This window comes from Protomyctophum parallelum (genome assembly GCF_964188405.1).
Source record: "Protomyctophum parallelum genome assembly, chromosome: 1".
In the NCBI taxonomy this organism is placed as follows: domain Eukaryota; kingdom Metazoa; phylum Chordata; class Actinopteri; order Myctophiformes; family Myctophidae; genus Protomyctophum; species Protomyctophum parallelum.
The window spans coordinates 39,744,400-39,761,038 of record NC_139697.1 but is presented as its reverse complement, the minus strand read 5'-3'; the positions used below and the strand labels follow the sequence as shown (position 1 = coordinate 39,761,038).

Genomic DNA, 16,639 nt, shown 5'->3' with positions numbered 1-16,639 from the left:
AATTAACACTCAGGATTTGACTGTGCCTCTGGACAATCACCTACTACTTTGCACACGCTCACCAGGGGCAATAAACTTAAAATACAGTGAAAGGTCCAATGTGATAACACTGTGTACAACTGTGTAATGACATTTTAATAATGCCTTGTGATTGGATACACAGGGACAGTGCGCACAATGCTGAGGTTGGGGCCATATTTGACAGGTAAATACGTCGCCACACACACACGCACACACGCACAAACACACACACACACACACACACAACAAAGCAAATGCACACACAAAAACAAATGACAGAATCATGGTTTCCTTTTGGAATGTTTTAAGAAGTTATAAATGTACTGGAGAATTCAAGAGAATCTGTGTCAAAGGTTCACGCATCTGTCCTGCGTATAGTTAGAAAAGGTACTAGCACACACATCTTACTCTTATTGCGCCACACTTGGATACCGCTTAGTGTTCTATTGTGACATTCGTGCTGAAAAATCTCATCAGTTAGCCTGGTTGAGGTAAGTATACTGATATGTTTGGGTGTGTGGACAGTGGGATAGTGGAGTGTGTCATGCTGCGTTCACACTAACGGCAGCAAAAGCTACTAAACTTCCAAGCGTGTTCGGCTACACTGTCGCTGAGTCACCCGCTGAAGAGTTGCTAAACATGCTATTCATGGTTGACTTCCAATCCTCCACTTGAGTTCTGCCCCCCACCACCCCCCCATTCCTCACTTGCATTTAAGCCAATTGTAGCCTCTTCATGGTATGACCTGATGAAGATATATTGGCATTGGCATTCTTCTACATATAGGCCTACAAGTCCCGCTCCTGAGATGCACCGGACCAGCCTGAATTTGACGTGAGGCGTGGTGTTGGGAACCCCTTTTGTTGATTGCTAAACATGTTTGTTGGCGTCATGAAGTGTGTCTCCGTCCACATGTGGGAGAGGTTTTTCCCGTCTTCTGTCAAATCTCCACTGAAAAAAATAAAAGAGAAAAAAGCTGAAGCCACTTAAACCTCTTTTTTTGGTAGCTTATCATGCAGCGACAACTTCCAGGTGTCGGATTGTTGCTTCATGTCGATGGCTTGAATGGCTTCCATTGAATATGACTTGTAGCCTGTCAGTTTGTCGCTGCCAGTGTGAACGCAGCATTATAGTTTGTAGTCCTAAAAAATCTGGAAGTGAGTTCGGTTTCCTCACCAAAGTATGCAGAAAATAAGGTTTGTGGTGAACATAACCCTAACCGCCGAGCTACACCAGGATTTTCAGAGTGCGTTTACGCATATACGCACACACGCACTTATAGATCCAGTCCCAATTTAAGTGTGCGTATGCGGGGCTCTCGTGTGCGAACGCTCGCTGAAAAGCCTGGTCTAGCTCGGCCGTAACAGTTTTCATGTTACATAAATTACAACCGTTAAACCAAATGTTCTTAAAACGTAAATAATATATACGCAGTGGGAACCTATGATGGAGGTAACTGGTAGTACGCAAAAAGACGTCAACACTGCAGCACACCATTATACTGCTTTGTGTGTGTGTGTGTGTGTGTGTGTGTGTGTGTGTGTGTGTGCGTGTGTGTGTGTGTGTGTGTGTGTGTGTGTGTGTGTGTGTGTGTGAGCATGCACGCTTTTTGGGGTGGGGGTCTAGTTGAAATCCCTGCACTGGTTCGGAAGGTCATGTTGGGTCTTTCCCTCCCTAATCGTCACTGTCGGGCAGAAACCTCTTATCTCCATATTCTAACTTTTGTTTTGTAAATTAACAACCTACATTGTCATACTACAATGTTACGCAAGCTGCAAGTTCAAAACGTGGCTACTTTTGCGAAAAGTAACAGTTTTGAACATGTAAGGTTTCCACCTGACAGACGAAATAGTCTGCACTTAACACCCTGTTCTGCTGCCAACGGTTAGTATTAATAAACTGAATTTCCTGATGTTAGGATAACTTTTCCAGAGCAACATGTGGATGAATTAAAAATAATTTGTCGATAAATTAGGTTAGCGACGTATCTGGGAATGAGGTCGGAATATACCTTTTTTTTTAATTAAATTTTTCGTTTACTAAAATAAATCTATTTTTCAAAAAGAAAAGAACAAATCTAAATTTCTGAAATTGAAGGACATTTCAAAAACAATTCAAGAGAAAAGTAAAAATAATCTGCCATGTGAAAATGGTCTTGAGTTAAATAAATGATGAATTTTAACATAACATATCATAAAATCATGAGATTTGAGCTTGTAGATCTGCTATTTTCACTAGTTTGGGTCCCAGGGAGACTTCACATTTCTCCTTTGGGTCTTGAGCTAAAACGTTTGGGAACCACTGCCCTAACCCATTCTGACCGGGCACCCATTTTGGTGTCAGCATCATGTTATGCTTTAGCTATTTAAAAATAGCAGATCTACAAGCTCATATCGCGCCACCGAGTGGCGCGATACGAGCTTGTAGGTCTGCTATTTTTGAAAAATCGAAGAGCGACTGACATTTTTAGAATCTGATCTCAGGTCAGAATGGGTTCATCAGACCAGTGTGTCCGGCGGAAACCTCGTATGAATCTGATCTCAGGTCAGAATGGGCTAATGGATCAAGCAGTGCTTTGGCTTCATAGACCTGCCTTTCGCTCCACCCAAACCATAATACCATGTGATCATTGAGACTCTTTGACCGCCAAATCAACAAACGCTATCGGCATATTATATAGTGTCCTTGTGTAGAGTCACATTTCTAGAGATCTGTTAACAATTGAATAGCCCCATCTTGAGGCCAGTTGATGTAACATGTTTTTTGGGGTTTGGTAATCTGTGATGGATCATTGCTGCGTGTTTATACAAGTTAGAGAGATCTGTTACTAGTTAGGCATGATTAATTACTTTGTCATATGACGCCATTGTGTGCAGAAAATAGCTGATCTACAAGCCCACAACGCTATATATGAGTCTGTAGTGGTCATCGGTTCTTCAGATCATCTTCAGAGCACTGGGCCAGTAGTGAACACAGCAAGTGGCGTTTTAATTTAACAAGACTAGTAACGCTGTAGCCTTCCAGTCAAGTCTTTCACTTTTGATAGTAAGTTAGTAAAGTTTAAAAGTTTAACTTCTGTTTTACCGCGATGGTACAGGATGTTAGCTTGTAGATCTGTGCTTTTTAAGCATGCGTCTGGCACAGGTCTGGGGTCTGGCACACGTCCGTGTTTCCTCTGAAGTATTGTCATTGTTTTAAGTCAGTCAAAGATACTAACATTGAGATAGAGATTTTTTGGGGGTCACTGACAGTGACTTGGCAATTTAACCCATTTTGACCTGAGGACGATTCTACAAATGTCTTCTAAATCCTGACAGTTTTCTGAAAAACCTCATGTCAGTCGTTCTCAAAAAATTTTATGTCAAGGACCCCCAAAAATATATGTACTGTAATTGGCCACCGACCCCATCTGAAAATGTTGTTCCAGGGACCCCCCCCCCAGAAGCAAAGATTTGAGTTAAAAACGTTCGCTCTGAAAGAATATATATTCAAAGATGTGCGCCACATTTTCACGATTTTTCAAAAATAGCAGATCTACAAGCTCTATGAGCTTTTAGATCTGCTATTTTTCAATAGCTAAAGTATAACATAATGCTTAAAACACCAAAATGGATTCCCGCCCTGAATGGGTTAAGGACTTTTTCGCTGCTATCTATGTTTATAAACGTAGCTAAAGCTAAGGGTACTAAAGGTTCTATCTATGTACATGTTCATAGACAACCGTATACTACATAATATGAAAGCGGTGACCGACAATTTACCTTTTAGATTTGCTCTGGTTACTATGGAGAGCCTCTGTCCCCACCAGCTATGGGATCTTTAAATCCAGCTCCATTGAGCTTCCATTTTAACAGGATTTTCAAAGCGCTGTATCTCAAAAGGTTCGAGTTCTGTCCGTGGTGAGCCATTGCGCACCCCGGCAGAGTCCTGCACGGGTCCAATTTTCGAAACCCGCACCCGCCCGGCCCGTCAATCATCAGTTCCGCATCCCACCCGTTACTTGTGATTTATATAAAACTCTAAACCAGATCCATGGTGTGGTGGTGGGGGGGCAGCGGCAGTGCGTTGCGCACGGAACGGAAGACATGTAGTTGACTGAGGCTACTGCTGCTTATTATCACAACATAACGTTATATCATGATTTCGACCTATATGGCATATTGGCATAATATATCAACAAGGAGAGGATGATAAAAGAAAGATTAGCCTGATGAGTCGACCGTCTTGATCCAAGGCTGTTTTAACCCATTCTGAACGGGCACCCATTTTGGTGTTGGCATCATGTTATGCTTTAGCTATTTAAAAATAGCAGATCTACAAGCTCATATCGCGCCACCGAGTGGCGCGATACGAGCTTGTAGGTCTGCTATTTTTGAAAAATCGAAGAGCGACTGACATTTCTAGAATCTGATCTCAGGTCAGAATGGGTTCATCAGGACCAGTGTGTGTCCGGCGGAAACCTCGTATGAATCTGATCTCAGGTCAGAATGGGTTAAACACGGTCATCACTTAGACAGAGTGACGCATTAGGCCAACATTACCTGGGTTAGCTTTACATCTTGTGTTGAATGTTGGCATTATAATCCCTTGGTTTTTCATCAGCGTGAGCGAACGAAAATATAGGCTACAGGCAGCAGCCTGGTGATAAAAAAATAATAAACGAAAATATAGGCTACAGACTGCAGCCTGGTGATAAAAAATATTAAACGCCACACGTGAAATGCTACGATAAGGAAGCAAGGATTCGGCTGTGATGTCACTGCTATGCAATAAGGAAGTAGCACAGGGGAACCACAGCAGCAGAAACGGAACGCCATTATGAAGGAATTGGCAGTGATGTGACATCACTGACGATTCCTTGGGCATGTGACGGATTTAACCCCCAGCTCAGCTGCTGTTTCTAACATCGTGCAGTGCGGGGTCCGCTGATTAAAAAAAGGTCACCCACCCGCGTTTCGTTGCGTCCCGCCCGTACCCGTTAACTTATTAAAGTATATTTTCCGCCCATTCCCACCCGTCAAAATCTGGTACCCCACGGGGTATCCGACCCGGTGCAGGACTCTGCATCCCGGCGATCGTAAATCATTTGTGAGATCGTATCGTATCGCATCGCTGAGCACACGTAACTGTTTGTAAAGATAGCTAACGTGTGTCACCGTGATTGGATCTCACCGATCCTGTCAGTCACCCCCGGCCCCTCCTCTCCCCCCCCCCAGTGCAGCGCTATGTCACACCATTTTGAGCGACGCCCACCCGGAAGGGTTGACTCCCACTTCTAGTTCAGAGCGGCAAAATAATGTTCCAGGCTTTCACTTTTTGAGCCGTTGAAAATGAAAGCCTGGGTACCGAGGCTACTAGTAAAGTATTAGGCGACCCCGCAGGGCTGGAGAATTCTCACCTTCTACTACAGCCAGTAAACCAATTGTGGCAGCCAATCATTAGACTATGGATTCACACCTCCCAGGTTCGAATCCAGCTGCCGCCACTATTTTTCCAACAACCGCAGCAGACTATTAAAAAATAAATTGCCAATAAAGTATAGTTGTAGACCACGACGGAGGAGTTGCAACTCGATATGGACAGAGTAGTAAATAATTACCGTGGATGCGACAACACACACAGTAGTAGTAACATTTGTAACGGGTTTTGGCTCTTCAAAATGAGGGTTGAATGGGGGAAAATTCTGGCGTGAATTATATCGAAGTTATTAATTAATCCTGGTGGCCAAAGGGTTAATAGTCTGCGCTTTCTGATTCCTCTGTCCCCCCCCCCCCCTTCTCTCTCTTTGTCCTCTATGTCTCCCCCTCTGTTAATCTTTGTCTCCACGGTTTTTCTCCCCACACGTGTCCATTCTCATTCTTCACCTCCCTCCATCTCTCTGTGGTCCACGGCGTGTAGGGTTCTGACGGAGTTGGTGAGTAAGATGAGAGACATGCAGATGGACAAGACGGAGCTGGGCTGCCTCCGAGCCATCATCCTTTTCAATCCAGGTCAGCCTACAAACACACACGCACGCACGCACACACACACACACATCTTGGGGTGCAGCAATTTAACACATTCTGACCTGGGATCAGATTCTAAAAACGTCTTCTACATCCTGACAGTTTTCTGAAAAAGCTATGTTTCTATGTCACTCGTTCTTCGATTTTTCAAAAATAGCAGACCTACAAGCTCGTAGCGCGCCACTCGGTGGCGCGCTATGAGCTTGTAGATCTGCTATTTTTCAATAGCTAAAGCATAACATGATGCCGACACCAAAATGGGTTCCCGTTCAGAATGGGTTAATCAAACTAATTTAATCTGACTTAATCTGTTATCCTTTTTGAGTGGTACTGGCCACTCCAATGAACAGCTGTGTGTCTGTCCCTATGTAGTTATGTACTGTACTAATTGTACTGTACTACTCATACTTCTACTCTGTACTGTACTGTAGTGTACTATACTATACACTGTATTGCATTGTACTCTGTACTGTACTGTACACCATACTGTACTCTACCATAGTACTGCACTGTACTCTGTACTGGTGATACACTAACGTGTGTGTGTGTGTTGCTCAACAGTGACACTTGGTGGTCAACCAACACTATTTCCGTACTTGGACACATACATACTGTACATGCATACATACATACTGTACATGCATAGGGACAGATATAGCTGTTCATTGGAGTGGCTAGGACTACTCAAAAATGTGTTGCTACATGTATAGCAACAACTAATCAGACACAGAGGTAGCATTGAAAGGTATAATAACGTATAGAAGTCTAAATGCGTTAACCCATTCTGAACGGGAACCCATTTTGGTGTTGGCATCATGTCGTGCTTTGGCTATTTAAAAATAGCAGATCTACAAGCTCGTATCGCGCCACTCGGTGGCGCGATATGAGCTTGTAGATCTGCTATTTTTTGAAAAATCGAAGAACGACTGACATTTTTAGAATCTGATCTCAGGTCAGAATGGGTTAATCAGACCAGTGTGTGTCCCAGTGGAAACGTCGTATGAATCTGATCTCAGGTCAGAATGGGTTAATCACACATTAGGACTTGGTCATGCAAACATTTCATTTAGCTTTAATCCACGTGTGTTTGTGTTGGCAGATGCCAAGGGCCTGTCGAGCCCCAGTGAGGTGGAGCTGCTGAGAGAGCGGGTGTACGCCTCTCTGGAATCGTACTGCAAACAGAGATACCCCGACCAGCAGGGCAGGTAATGTTTCACACACACTTACTGTACATAGATGCACGCCGCGCGCATACTGTACATGTAAAATACGGTTAACAAACGGTGTGTCACTTTTTGCCAAGTCACATTGGCGTCCAGAGGTGCCTTGGGAGTTTGTGACAACCACACATTATTATTGCAATATATCGTTCTGGTCGTGAAAAATAGGTATACAAAGAAATGTAACCCCCCTCCCTCCCTCCTCCCGTCATCCTCAGGTTTGCCAAGCTCCTCCTCCGGCTGCCAGCGCTGCGCTCCATTGGTCTGAAGTGCCTGGAGCACCTGTTCTTCTTCAAGCTGATTGGCGACACGCCCATCGACACCTTCCTGATGGAGATGCTAGAGGCGCCCCACCAGCTCCCCTAAGAAAGGTTCTTCTCTGTCCGGTCCGGTCTTCTCGCATCCGAAGCTGCCACCGGCATTTCCAACAGACCGCCGCCCCTTCGGCTGTCCTCATCAATTATGATTAGCTCTTGGGATTGGGGGGGGGGGGGTCACTTTTTGTTTGTCCCAGCACAGCACTCATACACACGTCCATCCATACATGTACATGTGTTGACATATACAGACACACACCCCTTGTAAACCTGTACATCCTTTACACACACATACACACACACACAGACTGTTGCACACACGTGTACGCACACGTCGTACACACACCTTGAAATCTAACAGGGCTCCAGACTTGGTTGCATTTGCATCCATTTAACTTGGCTTTGTAACACTTTTTTTTCTATGGGTCCCACCAGTTAAGACTTTCAAACTATTAAACATTATTTTTTCTCGATTTGAGCCAATTGTACAGTGCAGGAGTGTCTTATGGTTGCACCCAAACAGGCCACCGTGTGTAGCAATCATTAGGATATTAGGTTAAATATAGCCCAAAATCTGGATGTGTTATTGACTTCTGCTGTGTTTCCCTAAAATTGATGACCTGTCCTATCAACTTCTGAGTCAGAGCTCGCACGTTGATCAGTCGATGACAGGTGATTTTCAAAGGTAATTGATGGACAACATTGCAATCCAGGAGTCTTTGGAGGCCCTGTATTTGGAACGAGTGAACCATTCGCCAGTAGGAAGCGTTATACCTGTTTTATACTTGCACTGTGTGCATGTGTTGTGCAGCGAACGTAGCAGATCTGCAAGCTCACAACGCGCCAGTTGCCATGTGGTGTTCGCCGCATTGAGACTGAGAGCTTGTATAGATTGACTATTGCGACAACCAAGTATAAATCGGCTGTAACTCAGGCTTTAGTCTGGAGCTCTGCTCATGCTCAAAGGAACATGGCTCAGAACGACCATAATGCTGTCTTAAACACAGACACACACACACACAATTTCCCGCCCATAACCAGTGTTCCAACTTAGGGGTTAAGTCTCAAGGGAATTCTGTCTCCTTTTAAACACCCAGACAGAAACGGTAAATGTCTTAAGTTTATTCTAAGTTTCCCCCATTCCCCTTCATCTCAGAGTGGGTTTTTTTTTGTTGCTTCTTGCGATAAACTGGTAGACTTTTCTCCCTCTCTTGCTGTTAACTGGGTTCCTTTTGTTACACAATGCTTGCTGTATTTCTGTATATTATACTCATTGCCAGCCAGTTAGTTACTTGTTTATAGTTTAGCTTTAAAAAAAAAAGAAAAGAAAGAAACAGATGCGTAGCATTCAGTCAACACGTCAAACAGCCTCTTACTGATTGGACGTCACGAGATGTCTAACAGGCAAAGACCTGCCTCTCCAGTTGACGTCATCCAATCGTTGGCGTTTGAATATTTGAATTAGCTTTTCTGTTGTTCTTGTTTAGAACGTTTTGTTTATTTTCTCTTGAATGCTTGTGCTGAAACTTTTTAGTTTCTCCTTTTTGTTTTTTCGAAGTACTGTACTCATGAAATGAGAGCTTTTTTTTGTCCCCCAAGGCAATGAAATCAAGGAAATGGGGTTGGAGGCCACTTTGTTTGAACCCCCCTCACCCTCCACCCCACCCTGATGCGCACAACGGGCTTTGTAAAAAGAAAAAAGAAAACGAGAGAAAAAATTAAGAATGACTTGAATTAGAATTATGTTTTGTTTTTATCTCTGTTCTCTCTTGTTTTGGCAGTTGGCTTACTTCTGTGCCAAAATGGATAACACAGTTACCATTCTGGACAGCCGATAGGAAGCTGTTCCAGCTTCATGCGAGACAAAAAATATATATATTTAGCTTCTTTCTTCATGCCCACACCTTGCCCTCTTCGACTTCTATGGTGGTCATTTATGCACTTTTTGTGAGTTACTTGGAACTGTGTTAGGAAAAAAAAAAGAAATAATTCCCCCTTCCCCCGAAAGAAATGACTGTCCACTTTTAGACAAAGACAAACTCTGATTGGCCTATGTCTTAGGTAGGAGGTACTACCCGTGTAGGTTTTAATTTTCATAATTTGTATCAACACATTACTGTTCAGTCAGAGGTGATGAGTTGGTTTTTTTTAGCATTTGCATCATAATTGGCCATTAGCTTTAACAGACGAAAACAAAGAGTTGTTTGTCTGTTCTTGCCCAGCAGTCACTGACAACACTAATTTCTTTCAAAATGTGATTATATTCAGTGTTTTAATAACTTTGTACACATTTTGCTGCCAATGTTGCATCACCATGGATGTTGATCTTTCCAAGTCATTTAAAAATAAAAACAAAACGACACACATTTGTTTTTTGGCCCATCAGGTTGGCTTTGGAGTGACACAGTGGATTTGTATGAGTTCTCTGCTGGTTATTCACATTTTGCGCATTAGTTTGGTGCGCAGAGACTGTATAGTTGACCTTGTTTGTAAATTATATGAAAAGGTATCTTAAGGATGCAAAAATGGCAGTTAACTTTATACCAGTGATAGGTAGATAATCTCACTCTATGCACCCAGGGGTGAAAATACCTTGATTCATATATCCGATATGTTATGCAAAGCAAATCAGGTTGCACAGGTTGTATGTTTTATCGGTTCAATGGACAGAAAATGTTTCGTCTTTTTACAACATTTTGGAGCGCATTTTTACTGTTGTCGGCTCAAATAAGTAGATGTTGTCTCTCGCTTCATGTTGTCATCATGGCACTGTCGTTGAAACCAGGCGCTAAGTCGCCTACTCTTACTACCCGTTTGTCTCGGTGTGATCCAATTTCCTGCTTTTAGTGACAACAGCACTCATCATTTGCAGTTACATTGTGGGCAGGTGGCTCTTGAGTTTTAAGCTTTGGAAAACAAAGCGGTCAAATGCAGCTACATAAAACATAACCTGGGTATTTTAGGGGTAGCATTGTCTCCCATCAGGTGCTAAATAACTAACGTGGTCTTTCAGCCAAAGACTGCACACACATGTTTACTCCAATGCAAACACACCGACGCACACATTCAGCCAAGAGTATGCCAAGCACTGTACACCACCACATCATCAGATTGAGCCTGAAGTCTGTGAAAAGAAATCATAAACATTCTCTCATAGCTTTTTATTTCTCTTTACCACTTTATAGCTATTTTTTATTCCAGACAAAATTATAACCAGCCTAGTAGCCAAATGCTAGTGAAGTTTGTTCAACTAATTGATTTTGGAGAACCCCCAGAGAGGCCCTTGAGTAGGTTTCAGGGGCTCCCCAGCTAAATGAGTTGATAATATACCAACAAAATCAGTTTAACCACTTTAACATACTTGGGCTATTCAAAAATGGCCCATCTACAAACCCACAATGTGGCACAATTTTAAGAAAATTGTGAAGATTTTTGAACTAAATTCCTTTCAGATAGGAGTCCATGGCCAAAAACATATCAATTTGGGGCTCCTTCGTCCTTTATATTATATTATATTATATTGTACCAGACCAGTGCACCAGCCAGTCCTTTGCTCTGTTCTGAAACAAACAGTCCGGCTAGTAAAGTGTGGAAATTGACTGTTGAATACTGCCGACCCACTTGCTAATTTCACTGGTGGATGAGAGAGTTCCATTCTCTGTCCTTGCACACAGTTCCAGTATTTGCTTCCATAGAGGATATTTGGCTCCCCCTCATGTGATGTGGATTTGGAAGCCACCAGCAGCTATATCCTGTCAAACAGGAAATTCTGCTAACACCCTCAGGCTTGTTACAGTGTATGAGAGCACTGGCCCTAAGCATTTACACTCTTATCATCTGGTTGTGGAGGCTGTTTGAAAATGGAAGTGAATTTGAACATTCATTAATTATGTCACCAGCAACAAGAGCAGTTGAACGGGAAGGTCTGTTCATTTTCCACAACCAGAGAAACATTGCCCACTGTTGTGTTGAGCAAGGTCACTTGTTGATCGAGGTTATTTACTGGTAGTTGGTGCAGTGTGAACGTTTTGGGTGGCATCACCCATCAGGGCCCTAACTAGAATTGCTGCATGTCCCATGGCTAATGCTGCAACATTGTTGGCTGCTACAGCTAGCAATCAAAAGAGATCAAAACAGCCTTTGGCATGGTGATGGTGTTGCTAGTGGTCTGAATATGGAACAGTTAGAACTGATCCGGCTGTGGAATGCAGTTCACAAGTGTAACTCTTTAGGTCACTGTGTAAGCGACTCTTGGGCGTGTGTAGTTCTACACTTGTGAATAATCTTGTCCCGCAATATGTTTGTTGTGTGTTTTTCTGGGTTGTGTGTTTTCTATGGGCATACAATGCCAAATGCAGGACACTCATGGAAGAACTGCAACGGCAGTTGTTAGGCGGGCCATAAGGCTGACTGGCCGGCCGCACCACTGCACCGTGGGGCCTCAACGTATTTGTGCTTGTTTTTTGGCCTGGGAGTAGTGCCTCTTGAATGTGAAAGCCTGCCGCTATGTGGTCATCATCATGCTTAGGGATGGGAATCTTTGGAGGACCTGTTGGGTAATGACTCGCTCGATGGTCAATGCTTGTCAGTTAACCTGGCATTTTGTTTTTAGCTTTTCCTGACAAGTGCAGCCATAGACTAGGTTAGAGTTCCTAGATCTCTAACATTTACAAGTGTACAGTGCCCAGACATGTTCATGTGATCCTGTAGAATGAGAGATTTTAAGTCATCCATGAGAGGAATTGTCCACAATTTAGTTGTCATGTCGATCACATGAGATTATTCGGCAGTGAAATTTGTCCTAATTCCCATGCCTTAATTATATTATTGAACAATTAATTTCTTATTATGCTATATCTTTGATAAATCAACTTTGCTATGAGCTGAGGTTATTTAAATCTGAAATTAGCTAAACTGACTTTCAATGGGCTATTGGTTTAGCTAAGCTTGGCCTGAACAGTGGACACGGTCAATCTTCTGTAACATAGAGCGATGTGCTGTTTGGCAAACTTGCATACTGTACCTCATACAATGTCTTTTTCAAAGGCTCCAAGAAAGAGTTTGGGTATTTTTGTCATCTCGCATAGTTCTCTCATGAATGAACACACATGGTTATTATGGCTGAGGCTTGGATATTTTGCACTTATTGCACTGGAAAACATTGAAGATGAGCAAATAAACATTTTTATTTAAATTCTCAGTCAACCAAAATGCATGATGTTTTTGCCACCAACACCCCAACGTGACGGATAGAAACATAGGATGTTTCTGACCGTGGTTTGTACTCATCCACAACGGACGTTATTCTATGTTCAGTTACAACTGCCCGTATCGGAGGTCCCAGAATTATGCTTGGCTTAACTAAGCTGCCAAGCTGTTTTAGTGAGGGTGAAAAGGGTCCCAGTTTTGGGGAGACCACATGCCGTGATATGCAAGTGTGTGTGGACTGTCTGCATCTGAACTTCAGTATGTTTGCCAAAGCCTGTCAGTTTGACAGTGCTGTGATGAGCTCTCTTAGCGGATTGTTACTCAAAATGAAATGATCGCGTAGAGGAACGCAGACCAGGCCCTACAGGGATGGCTTGATGCTTTAGAAGCATATCCCTCCCAGCCTCTTCATCGCTCCTCTGACTCTGCACTCTCTCACAGGTCTTAAACCGCTTGAATGTCAACCTAGTTATACCTATGGTCCGGCACTCCACACGCTGGGATGAAAAGTGCTGGATTTGCTTCAAAATATTGCCTATGAATGGACTATAGACTATGGAGAACGTGTGTCCCTGAGAAGAAAATACCTCTTTGAATGAGGCTAAAAAACGACATAGAGTCAACAACATAGCGGCTCTGTTAACCCATTTTGGGCGATAACCCTTTTTGGTGTTTCAAGCATTCTGTTATACTTTAGCTATCGAAAAATAGGTATATATTCTTTCAGAGCGAACGTTTATTTTATTTCGACGTCAGGCCTAAATGGGTTAAGTTATGGTGTGCATTTAACAGTTATATTGTCCACCCAACCACTTAAATGGTTCCTACGAATGCTCAGTTTGAGTGGTTGCTTTGGTCCTTGGATAGGGTGAGGTTTCAGTGTCTTTTGGTCGAAGTCTGCTCCAGAAGGTCGGTTTGCTGTTTTCTCAGGTTAGCCCATTCTGACCGGGCACCCATTTTGGTGTCAGCATCATGTTATGCTTTAGCTATTTAAAAATAGCAGATCTACAAGCTCATATCGCGCCACCGAGTGGCGCGATACGAGCTTGTAGGTCTGCTATTTTTGAAAAATCGAAGAGCGACTGACATTTTTAGAATCTGATCTCAGGTCAGAATGGGTTCATCAGACCAGTGTGTGTCCGGCGGAAACCTCGTATGAATCTGATCTCAGGTCAGAATAGGTTAGGAGTGTTCAGTAAATGGTTTTGATGCACGTGTCGTGGACGTGAGTAAGCCATGACACACCACCAAGGCCATCTCAATCCATTATATCAACAGTGGTGAGATTAATTTAACCGCAAGTGAGAGCTGCCTTTAATATACTATTATTGTATTTCTCCTATACTGAGGATATTTCCTTATTGGCAGTTGAGTTGGCTGTATATCTATAAAAAAAGTGCAACGCTGTTTGGTGTCAAGGGCAGGGACTCCTCCGCGCAACCTGTTCCTCTCCGCATACCTTACTTGATGGCAGAGAGATGGCGACGGACGGTCGGTCTCAGTCGGGAGACTGGCAGTGCCGGCAGCGCACAGCCCAAAGATAATGTACCCGATGCAGACGACGCACGCTGTGAAGCTTCTGTTTAGACTAGCAGTAGAAATGTTGTCGCCTTTTTTGTTACTGTTTTTTTCCCCGTTTTAATTACCCGCATTATTTGGGGTAATAAAAACCCCCATTATTTACTAGATCAAAGGCTGTGACTAATCATCAGATATGGAGTGACAGATCCGTTCCATCTTGATCAGAAGAGGCTCACAATGCATCTCTAAGCCTTCAGACTACCACCCTTAACTAAGCCTACTAGCTTTATAACATTTTATGTTATGTGGACTTATTCCAGGTTATTGAGCTGTGTAATGGAAAAGTACAAGTACACAGAATTACTGTATCAGTACTTGGGGAAATCTTTAAATGAAAACGTACAATGTTTAACAATACAACATAGTGAACGTACAGCGTGATTAAGTGCGCATAATTCTCATCCACGGCTTCATACACAGAATAACACGAAGGAACAAGACCCAAGTTAAAGTCAAAGTGTTACTTTTTATCTGTATCACTGCCAAACTGTTGGAAGCAGTCATGTTAGAATGCAGGGACACTCGTGTTGTCTTGTCGAGTTCCCTGAGTGGCTCATTTGTGGAGTGTGTACTGTACTGTACAGTAGTGTCCAGTAAAGAGTGTGTACCACTAAAGTTAGGCCTTTGTAGTGTGTACTAGAAAGGGTCCCCAAATAGGAATGGTTTCACAGGAGGTGTGGAGACGGCTGGACTGGTCAAGTTGACCAGTTGGTGCCCCCCTCTTTGGGTGCTTAAGCTGTGTATTGGTGCTTTTTATCGGGGGCTCTGGGGTTTTCTGCTTTGGTTTCTACAAGAGGACAGGCCAATGACTGACTGAATGAATCAAATTAGGAATATTTGACTGGGCTAACCTGGCCACAGATTTAGCTCCGCACATCTTTTTAATATTTTCTTTCTTCTTCTTTTTTTGTGGTGGGAGGGTGGAATTAAGTTAATGTTCTTTGTTTGTCTGGGTCCATTTCAAAACTGTTGTTTTAACATTGTTGCATTGTGCATGTGGCTGTAGCTAAACACTGCCAGCCAAGACAGGAAATGCAAAAGAAATCTCTACCGAATTAGCTTCAGATTAGTGACTTCTCGCCACAGGTGGGTTTGAGTGAGTGAGTGAGTGAGTGAGTGAGTGAGTGAGAGAGAGAGGTAGGGTTGGGAATTCATCCGAGAACTTCAGTATCAGCTGTTAAGTTGTCAACGGAGAAGGAAAAAGATGGAACAAAAGCTTTTTCAGCAGATCTAGAATCTTCCTCTTATCGTTTACTTTCCACCAATGCTTGTTACACACAGCTCTTCTTCTTTGTATGTCTCCTCACGTCTCTTGACTGCGTTCGGTTTTATTACAGAGCATTAAAATACAATGCAACAATTTGTTATATCAAAATGGGATCTTCACTCAAATTTCTCTTTTAAATTTTATTTTACTCTTAATTTCTCTCTCTCTCTCTCTCTCTCTCTCTCTCTCTCTCTCTCTCTCTGGCCTGTTTGTATCTCCAGCACACACACAGAGCTGATTGGCTATTTTGTGTGCTTTGGGAAAGAAAGGAAAAGATAAACATGAATATTGTTGATTTTTTTCTCCCCCGTTCATTCATCAATTCTGATTCTTGTTTCTGTTTGTTGTATCATGTCTGAGTAAAGGTTTTAATACTGTAACTTACCCGGGCTGTCCCTCATTCTTTCCTTTGAAGTTTTCTTCTTTCCTTTTCCAGAAATGGTCATGGTTTGAAACATTGCAAATGCATGAAGATGACAATTGTACCACATATCTTTTAATTATTATGTATTGTACAATAAAAGTCAGCCTCCGTACACTCAAAACAGTCCAAAAATGTTTCGGTCATATAGACCTTCAGGCATGACGAGTCTGTGAACGAAAGCTTACTATATAAAATATAAACTATATCAGATTATTTCTTTACGATTTTGAGGAGGCTGCTTTTTATTGTTAATTTGGTTTCCTTTTAGCTCCAGCACTCCACCCAAGTTAACTGGCAGATGAGTGGTATCTTTTCACAATTATTGTAAAATATTCCAAGGAGGACACATGACTTTAGGGATAGGGTTAGTTACTAATCCTTAGTCCATTGAGATAGCTGCAGTAACAACAATACAACAGTAATAATATCAATGATCAGGTTATCAGAATAGTTTCCAATTGTCCTTGCATTTAAATGTCCACTTTACATTTGTGTTGATTATGCTTCTCAAACACAACTATTTATTTATTTCAACCTTTATTTAAAATTATCGGAGATTACATTACACATAGCTATAAATGACATAAGAACGACAA

General features: G+C 42.5%; 1 protein-coding gene across 7 annotated transcripts in view; it reads left to right on the top strand.

Annotated features, from left to right (window-relative positions):
* rxrba (retinoid x receptor, beta a) overlaps positions 1–16,003 on the top strand; it is a 33,632-nt gene extending 17,629 nt beyond the window's left edge. For 3 of the 7 annotated variants that reach the window (XR_014570153.1, XR_014570155.1, XR_014570157.1), the window contains exons 10-14: positions 164–205; positions 5,920–6,011; positions 7,126–7,231; positions 7,465–13,701; positions 13,953–16,003. Coding sequence is in view for 1 of the 7 variants with exons in the window: in XM_083780148.1 (XP_083636274.1) it covers positions 164–205; positions 5,920–6,011; positions 7,126–7,231; positions 7,465–7,612 (388 nt within the window). In the remaining 6 variants the exon portion in view is untranslated. Of the gene's footprint in view, positions 1–163; positions 206–5,919; positions 6,012–7,125; positions 7,232–7,464 lie in introns of all 7 variants that reach the window. The other 4 variants (XR_014570152.1, XR_014570154.1, XR_014570156.1 and 1 more) reach the window with 3 other exon arrangements.
* Positions 16,004–16,639: the final 636 nt, after the last annotated feature.